General features: G+C 42.3%; 1 protein-coding gene across 1 annotated transcript; it reads left to right on the forward strand.

The window, feature by feature from the left end:
* The first annotated feature begins 1,194 nt into the window (after positions 1-1,194).
* Positions 1,195-9,136, forward strand: NGDN (neuroguidin). The gene is made up of 11 exons (XM_059181680.1): positions 1,195-1,246; positions 1,575-1,634; positions 2,250-2,321; positions 5,935-6,072; positions 6,326-6,410; positions 6,494-6,546; positions 6,789-6,912; positions 7,008-7,176; positions 8,156-8,312; positions 8,453-8,510; positions 8,960-9,136. Exons 1-11 carry the CDS (start codon positions 1,226-1,228, stop codon positions 8,977-8,979), a joined length of 957 nt encoding a protein of 318 aa, XP_059037663.1. The 5' UTR covers positions 1,195-1,225; the 3' UTR covers positions 8,980-9,136.
* The last annotated feature ends 586 nt before the right edge of the window (positions 9,137-9,722 follow it).

A 9,722-nucleotide genomic window follows, 5' to 3' on the forward strand; every position in this document is an offset into this window, starting at 1 on the left:
CACTCTGAGCTTCCACATGGGCCTGAAGCAGCAAACCAATGTTAAGAGGCATAGGGACTGGATACAACCCATAGCTATTCTTCCCGAGTCCCACAAAAAATTTAGAAACCAATATCTTCCCACCCTGGCTGAGATATGCGGGTTATTCCTTCCTTAATCCCAGAAGACAGTTCCAAGTCAGGAGACCTCATTTCTTAGTCAGAGATCAGCTCGCCCTTGGCAGGACAAATTCAAGACCATTATCAGCCTCTGCAGGGTTTACATCCTAAGGCAGGGGATAGAAGAAATTAATCCAGACTCAATTCACTTTACCAGCCTGTGAGAAGCAGGAGTGAATTGACGTATTTTGAAATACGGAGAAGAGAATGAAACAGGCTGGATTTGGACCAAGTTCTGCTGTCGACCTGTGTGATAGGGGCATGTCACATAAATCTTAACTGGTTTCCTCCTTTGTAAAACGCACTTTCACGTCCCCAAACGGGTAGGGGTGAGGAGTGCTGGGAGTGGCACATGGGAGTGGCACAGGGTCTCCTCCGCACACCACGAGGAGGTGAGAGTGGATGTCCTGGGCGTCCGTTTGTAATCTACCTCGGGGCTTCTCTGGCCAAGGCTCAGAGACCGAGTGACCTCTCCAGGGTCACACAACTCCACTGACACAAGATCGATCCAGGGCCCTTGCGGTCTGTGAAGGATATCGTGCGGTCTGTGAGGAATCTCGCGCGACCTGCATTGGAGCAGCGGCGCGCTACCCCGGATCCGTAACCCAGCCACCCCAGAGAGAAGCCGAGGACTGCCACCTAGCGGTCAGTTGTGGCCACGCAAGCAGAGTAATGAAAGACTGGGTACGGCGGCATCCGGGAAGCCAATACGTTCTCAGTCGGCTCTGCAAACGTCTTTTTGCCATTGGGCCTTTCTAATTGTCTATCAGTCACTTGGCTAGTTTTATATTGGATTAGCTCCAAACATTCTATACAATCGGCTAATCACGCGTCCATTTCCACGAGCATGTTTACGTCATTAGATCGCTCCCTAAATCTGAAGAAGATAGTCAGTTCTTCCATTCTATTGGCTGGATGTGGCTCCAATCCCGCACATCCTGTTCGGGGCGGAAGTGAGATATCACTATTCCTATTGGCTTCGATTGCCAAGAGGCTGTTGTCTATCAAGTCTATCGCCCAATGTTAGCTCAGAAGGTACCGCCCCGGAAGAGGCAGGCTTTGTGAAGATGGCGGCGCCGGGTAGTCCAGTGAGTTTGCTTCTTCGCGTTGCTATTGTGGGATTTTCCTATACCCTCAGCTGCCCTGGGCAAGTTATTGGCGCGAAGGAAGGGAGTGATGAAAGGAAGCAGCCTGCTTGGCACAGCGGGGCGAGAGGAGGAGTAGGGTGACGGAGGTGAAGCTACCGCTTCTCTTAGAAATGTGGAGGATTGGCCGGCTTTGAAGCAAGGCTGCATGTGTACTGGAGTGGGAAAGTCGGAAGAATGGGGTGTCTGAAGGAGAGTGTTTTCCACCCCCCCAAATCTTCTCATAATCCTGAGGAAAGAAGGGCTTTTATTTTCTCTCTCCCTCTCACAGGAGGTGCTGGAGTCAGACCTGCCAGGTGCTGTCACACTTTTGAAGAACCTTCAGGAGCAGGTGAGTCATACCACCCCTTTGGGACGGGTTAGTGAAGAATTGGCTTTGGTTTTGTGTGCTTCACCTCCAAACTGTGGTCGTTTGAAGGCATGTATTGAATGATAGCAAATACTTTGAGAGCCAAGTGACTTAATGAAAACCTTTTCAGACTAGAATTTAAAGTAATTTCTGCATCCAAAGCAATACAGAAAACTCCAAAAAGAAGTCGTCTGAATGATTTCCTTTTCTATTATATAGCTAAGGAAACTAGTGCTGGGAAAAGTGGTATGATTTGCCCTTAGGGTACCTAGGTGTACTGGTTGAAAGTTCATCCAGTACCGATAAAGGTACAGCACCCTTCTCCCCATCACTGGCCCAGTTCCCATCCCTTCCCCCATGGTTTGGTACGATGGTTTCTGTAGCTTTAAGAAAAGGTGGAAAGTTTTTTGCACTTTTTGATGAAGTATCAAAAACCATCTCTGCTATACTTTCCCAGAACTGAGAAGAAGGTATTGCTACATTTCAGGTAATGTTGCTGATGATTTTTAGGCGTCATTGTTTAGTTTATGCCCTTCATAGGTCACAGAGATGACTTAGGTGTATTCTCCTCAGCTGTTTTATTTGAACTGATTTCAGGCGATGGCTGTAACTGCACAAATACAAGCTCTGACAAAAAAAGTTCAAGCTAGAGCCTATCCTACAGAGAAGGTAAGACATATTTGAAGAGGGGAAACTGGGTGGCTCAGTCGCTAAGCGACTCAGGTCATAATCCCAGCATCCTGGGATCGAGCCCCACATCAGGCTCTCTGCTCAGAGGGAAGCCTGCTTCTCCCCTCCCACTCCCCCTGCTTGTATTCCCTCTCTCTGTCTCTCTAAATAAATAAAATCTTTTAAAAAAAAAAAAAAAGACATATTTGAAGACCTAATATCCTCTGTCTTGTTTTCCACAGTTCTTTTATCATAGGTTTATTGAGTGTCTTATGTGTCCTAAGTGTTAGAGCTTTGAAGATGAGTAAGATCCAGTTTCCGTGCTGAAGTCTAGTGGAGAAAACAGATAAGAGCAATAGGTTTGAGCAAGAGCAGTCACTTCACAGTGCCAGAGAGCAGAGGAAGTGAGGGAAGGCTTCTCAGAAAAGATGGATTATGAAGAATAAATAAGAGTCCAGGGAACAGAAAGAAATAGCATGTACAAAGGCACAGAGACCTGAAAGCATGGTGATATCCTGGGGAAGGAGGTCCTTTAATGTGGTTGGCTATACAGTGTGTTGGGGGATGGGATGGGGAGTAGGAAATAACACTAGAAAAGTAGTCACTCTCTGGGGCAAATAATACATTCTATGTAAATAAAAATAATAAAGAAAAGAAAAGTAGTCGCTCTGTGAAGAACTTTGTAGGCCATCTGAGGATTTACTACTGTTATTTCCTCTAAGATGCCATTCACTGGGAACATACCACTTATTTTGTATACTTAAAATGCGGTCTGTTAATCTATAATTTAAGATATCATTGATTAAAAGATACATCCTGACTTCAGAGATGTTAAAATACGGAAATGGTGTGCATATTCAAATTGAAATATGGTAGGGTGCTTATGTGGCTCAGTTGGTTAAGTGTCTGCCTTTGGCTCAGGTCATGATTCTGGGGATCTGGGATCAAGTCCTGCATTGCTTTGGGCTCCCTGCTCAGCAGGGAGTCTGCTTCTCCCCCTTCTGCGCACTCTCTCTCAAATAAATAAAATCTTTTTTAAAAAATAGAAATATGGTAGTTTTCAAATTAAGGTCTTGTAGAACCTTTTTAAGGATCATTGGATGTGAAGTAGTATAGTAGGAGGGCTCTGGGTCATTCATACCTGCTTGAACTGGAAAACTGTGGTATTACCTGTTTTATATATTGAGTTTTTGTTCTAAGGTATTATTTGAGCAAAAAATTCCATAGGTAAACAAAAGTATGGAATCTTTATGGTAGCTTATTAGTAAGAGACATTGAAGGATTTATTTTTCCCTTAAGTAGGTGCCACACCCAGTGGAGTTGGAACCCAAAGTGGGGCTTGGACTCGTGACCCTGAGATCAAGACCTGAGCTGAGATCAATTAAAGATTTTATTCTTTTTTTTCCCCCAAGATTATTTATTTGAGAGCGACTACACAAGTGGAGGGGAGAGGGAGAAGCAGACTCCCCACTAAGTGGGGAGCTTCATTCGGCCTGGATCTCAGGACTCTGGGATCATGACCTGAGCCAAAGGCAGACGCTTAACCAACTGAGCCACCCAGGTGCCCCTAAAGATTTTATTCTTAAGTAATCTCTGCACCCAACATGGGGCTTGAACTCACAACTCTGAGATCAAGAGTTGCATGCTCCATTGACTGAGCCAGCCATGCACCCCTACAGCTAATGGAATTTTTAATATATTCCGTTTTTGCCTTTTCTTTCTCATCATGCAGTTTTGTTTTTAGCTATTTTTATTTTTTCATCTTTGTGTTTTCTTTTTGTTGTTTTTTCTATATGCTTGTCACTCAATTTGAACTTTAGAATGTCCAAGCTCATCAGAAGAACCTGCTTCTCAAATTCTTGGCTAGTTCTGCACTGCCAGCGTATTTATTAGATCACTCACTAGAGCGGCACCTGGCTGGCTCAGTCAAAAGATCACATGACACATTACCAAAAAAACCCCAGAAAAAAAAAAAACTTCTATTAAATCACTATATATTTACTCATTGAACAGATACTTAGTAACTTATCTCTCAGGACCAAAACCTTACGAGGCGCTTTACAGGTTACAGAGTGCTTTCCTCTTTTTTATTATATTTAAGCCTCATAATTATTTTTTTGGGAAGGAAATACTGTATGTGTTATAAATGAGGAGACTGGGGTCATAGGGTTAAGTGACATACCTATTTGACTACCAAATGCCTGATTCAGAACTTAAACTCATTTTGTTTGTCTTTAAAATCTTTGCTCCTTCTCCTGTTATCACACTAGTACTGATCTCAAGAGCTTTGCATGTTGGTTTAAAGATACCTAGAGCTTAGGTGTTAGGCTGAGTTTGAATCCCAGCTCTACTCCTAATACTTTGTAGTCATAGGTAGAATATGTAGTCTCTCTGAAATAGTCTTCCCAGGGCTGTGGACTTTTACAGTTCCATTTTATGTCATCACAGATTTTTTTTTATTTTTAACTTAAGTCTGCTCATGTGTTACTTTCTCATGTGTAAAAGAAAAACACCTATAATGTTTGCTTGATTTTATGACTGTAAATATAACGTGTTTTAATTTTAGAAAGTTTGGAAGATGCATAAAACCACAAAAGGAAAATTTTTAAATAGTGTAATCATAATCTGAGATAGCTTCTGGGGTATATGTTTGGGAATTTCTTTTATTGTAAAAGTGGTAAATGCTTGATGGGAAAATGCTTTCACAGTGTGCACACTCCATTTCTTTCTTTTCCTCATCTCCATCCCCAGGGGTAGCCGTTGTTAATAGCATGTTATCTTCCACAGATTTCTCTCTATATAAAATGTGTGGAGGCACCTGGGTGGCTCAGTCAGTTCAGTATCTGACTTCAGCTCAGGTCATGATCCCAGGGTCCTGGAATCGAGCCCTGTATCTGACTCCAGTCTCCCTCTCCCCTTCCTCGCGTGCACGTATTTTCTCTTTGTGTGTGTGTGTCTCTCTCTCTAATAAATGAATAAAGTTAAAAAAAAAAAAAAGGTAAAATAAAATGTGTGCCTCATACTTAACTGCCTTAATTGGAAGCATATTATAGTGCAGAAAGTGTGCTGACATGGAATTAAGTCCAGTTAAGTCTATATATGTAGATTATTGTTTTTAACTGTATTGCATAATTCCATTGTATGGGGTTAAAATGAATAATTCTTTTCATTAAATTAACTTAAGATTCAGCACTGTATGGAGACAGTTTGATTATCAAAATTCACAGGGCTCTTGAAGGGTAGAGGCCAAGGATGCTACTCAACATCCTGCAGGGCCCAGCAGCCTTCCCAAACAAAAAATTGCCTCTTCCCAAATGTCAGTGGCTCTGAGGTTGAGAAACCATGTCATTGTTATTTTGGGGGCTGCTTTATTGATTTTTCTGTTCTTACTGTCTTCCAGTAATTCTTTCAAGTTTGTCTCTGTCATGTTAGCATAGTTGTTGCTGGGGCCATTTAAGGTAGAGTCACCTCCTTAAGACTACTCCAGATACCTTACAGGAACTGATTGGGAAAAACATGAACTTGGAAAAAATTATTCTGTTTAACCTATGCCTTCCTTCTGATTTTCTAACTAAAAATGAATTTGCATCTCTTACTCTGTTTTTCACCTCAGGGTCTCAGCCTCTTGGAAGTAAAAGACCAGCTACTGCTCATGTACCTTATGGATTTGACCCATCTCATCCTGGACAAAGCCTCAGGAGGGTCTCTTCAGGGACATCCTGCAGTTTTGAGACTGGTGGAGATTCGCACGGTATGAAGCACTTGGCATCTTAGTGTTCTAGGTTTCCACAGCCTGAACTCTAGGACTGTCACACAATAGCTCTCATTTAAGTGGGTGTTTCCATGATTAAGTGAGGAACCAAATGAAAAAACTTGTTTTCTCATTCATTTGTTCTAGTTGGTCAATATTTCGGGTTCCTTATCTGGCAACTTAATATATAGAGAGACTCTGATGTATGTTTAATTTTGGGAAGGGAATGTAATCCTACTTAATCACATTATAGGTTTTGGAAAAGCTTCGTCCCTTGGACCAAAAACTGAAGTATCAAATTGACAAACTAGTCAAGACTGCGGTGACGGGCAGCCTCAGTAAGTGGCAGAAGCTATGAGGTTATGTGGGGACTGTCATAAATTTCTAAATCTTAGAAAATATTTTGGGTTTTTTATTTCAGGTGAGAATGACCCACTCCGTTTTAAGCCTCATCCCAGCAATATGATGAGCAAGGTAGGGAGTTGCATTATCCCAGTTTTTCTGAGGACTCTAAGCCTGAATGAGCCTCGTGGTGATCCCAGATCTCCTGGGATTCTCTTACTACTGTTGACTCCCATCTTGTGCCTTAGAATTTAGAGTATGATGTTTTCCTTTCTTATTTTTGTTTATATTCCCACCTCCCCAGGCTACTCTAGCTTTGGTTTTTCTTATTGTCTAACGTTTTCTAAGTTTATGGGCATTTTGTTCTTTTGTAGTTGAGCTCTGAGGATGAGGAAGAAGATGAAGCCGAAGAAGGCCAATCTGCAGCTTCAGGGAAGAAATCTGCAAAAGGAACGGTTAAGAAATATGTTCCACCACGCTTGGTTCCAGTACATTATGGTATTAACTGTGACTGCTGCCTCCTCAGCATAAATTGCGTTTCTTTTTCCCTTTTCTCTGTTCTGGGATAACCCTTGCTGATTTTTATTTCATAGATGAAACAGAAGCTGAGAGGGAGAAGAAACGTCTAGAACGGGCCAAAAAACGGGCATTGAGCAGCTCTGTCATTCGTGAACTGAAGGAGCAGTACTCAGATGCTCCAGAGGAAATCCGTGATGCTCGGCATCCTCATGTTACTCGCCAAAGTCAAGAGGATCAACACAGGTCTGAGTCCTTGCAGTTGGAAATTGTTTTCTACATCATAGAAAGCTGTCCTTATGTTTTGGATGAATGCGATTAAGTCTGGTACCAAGGGAACTCACATTGTAGAGAAAGTGGAGAGAAAGACTGATGGTTTTGTTTCGTTTCATTTCTTTTCTTTTCCTTTTTAAAAGATTTTATTTATTTATTTCACAGAGAGACTGTGAGAGAGGGAACACAAACAGGGGGAGTGGGAGAGGGAGAAGCAGGATTCCTGCTGAGCAGGGAGCCCGATGCGGGACTTGATCCCAGGTTCCCAGGATCATGACCTGAGCCAAAGGCAGATGCTTAACAACTGAGCCACACAGGCACACCCCAGGCTGATGGTTTCTAAGAATGAGGGGGGTTAAGTACAGAATAGAGAAAGAATGTTTTTTTTTTTTCCCAACTGTTTAGGCTGAACAGATGCTATAGGAAGAGGAATATGTGCAGTTCTGTCCACTCTATGGGGCTTAGAAATTCTGTATTTTGCTATCACAGTTCTCATTTTTGTTCAGAAGGCAATGAAGTCAGATTTCTAAAATGGCATTGGGAGTGATAAGTTCAGGGAAGAAAAGCAAAAAAGCAATTGTATTACGAATACAGACTCACCAATTTTGCCTTGGCAGCAATCTCTGTTGATAGATTTGAGTGAAGGGGCCTATGTAGGGAATCCTATTTGTGAAGGTCAAGTAGAAGAGGTTTCTAGTATAATAGCTTAAGTATTCTTGTGGATGGACTGTGAGTTCATTTCTAGGGAAGAGGGAAGTTCTAGCATAAAGAACATTTCATTGAAGAAGCACGATACTAGACATCTGGTTTGCTCTTAAATACTCCATTGACTTGCTGTGAAATTTCTTGAGAACTGTATGAGCAGGGGGTGAGTAAATACCTGGGCCCAGGTTTTTGGCTGCAGCTTTCTGTGTGTATGGACTAAACATGTTGTAAACTGTTTCTGCGGCAGGATTAACTATGAGGAGAGCATGATGGTGCGTTTAAGTGTCAGTAAACGTGAGAAAGGACGGCGGAAACGGGCAAATGTCATGAGCTCACAACTCCATTCCCTCACACACTTCAGTGACATCAGTGCTTTGACAGGAGGAGCCCCTCATCTTGATGAGGTGAGGTTGTGGGTACAGTGGTGGGAGATAGCCTTCTGGATTTCAGCCAGGTGGATGTGGGGCTCATTACCATGCGGAATGCAGGAAGGGATGCTAACCCTTGAACATACACCACCATTCCTTCACTTCTCCGTCTCCAGGATCAGAATCCTGTTAAGAAGCGGAAGAAGATGCCAAAGAAAGGTCGGAAGAAAAAAGGTCAGTTAATGGCTAGGACTTGGTGAAGCGCAGGGTGGGCAGTACAGATTGGGATGTCAGCTCTCTGGATTTGCCCTCCTAGGTCTCACCAGTCCCCCTAGTATCTCTTCCTGACTGGGCATTCAACTCTTCAGAGGTGGGCTTCGTTAATTCTTTGTCAAGCTGAAAATCAGCATCATTCACAAACAAGATTTCTGGATTCTGTCTCTAAGATCCCACAGTTTGTATGCAGGCTTCCTTCAGTAGAACTGTGGTAGTACCACTTGAAGGAACTGTTATTATGGTTCAGTTTCATTCCTACTTCTAGTCTTTTGTCCTGGGAAGATGCAGAGAGTACTGCCCAGGGGACCTGCCCTTCCTGAGCCCTTCTCTCTAAGTGTTCTTTTTTTCTTGTCCCCTCGGCTTTTCCAACTGTCCTTTGCCTCATTCTTGGTTTCCCTTCCTTTCAGGTTTTCGGAGGCGGCGGTGATTGTGGGTGTACATGTTTATCTTGTGTTTGTTGTCTTCCTGGGATACTTCTAATTTCACTGTATGTAGGTTTTTTTTTTTTTCCTTGAAATTCATTGTTTGCTCTGGACATATGGAAAGATCTTTATTAATAAAATTGATTTTACTTATGAATTGAAGCCCCTTTTGCACATGTATTGTATGTCTGGACTCACTGGGTGTGGGGTATTTTTGGTGAGAGGGTGGTAAAAGGGAAAGAGGAAAGCTGAAATTTTGTGGGGGGGGCAGTGAGAGAAGTTTGGCTCTATACAGTTTCCTTTGATAGTATATTTTCCTCAGACTGTAAGTTGGTCATTTAACGGAAAATATTGGGGGATTAGAGTAGTATAATCAACTCTTCCAACCCACACTGCCCCAATTTCATGTATGATTTGTTATAACTTAATTCAAGTCATCTTAAATCTGTGGGTTTTGTTTTGTTATTGTATCTTGCTGGCCACCAGATGGCATCAGTGGTTTAGGAAACTTTTGGTGCTTGACTCTGGCAAAAGCTATGTAGAACCTTTCCTTGTCCACAAGTTTCTCTTCTCTCCGCATTTGATTGTTTTTCTTTTCTTTCTAAAATAGAATAAACATAGAGCTGATCTTTGGTCAGTTAAAGAATTAATCTGGAGAGAATAGCGGAGTGAATGAGAAGACAAGAGTGTGAAGAATCAGCATAGTCTTATATTTTGTAGCCTTTGACCTTCCCTCAACTAAGGCCCT

Source organism: Mustela lutreola, chromosome 7 (assembly GCF_030435805.1).
Source record: "Mustela lutreola isolate mMusLut2 chromosome 7, mMusLut2.pri, whole genome shotgun sequence".
Classification (NCBI taxonomy): domain Eukaryota; kingdom Metazoa; phylum Chordata; class Mammalia; order Carnivora; family Mustelidae; genus Mustela; species Mustela lutreola.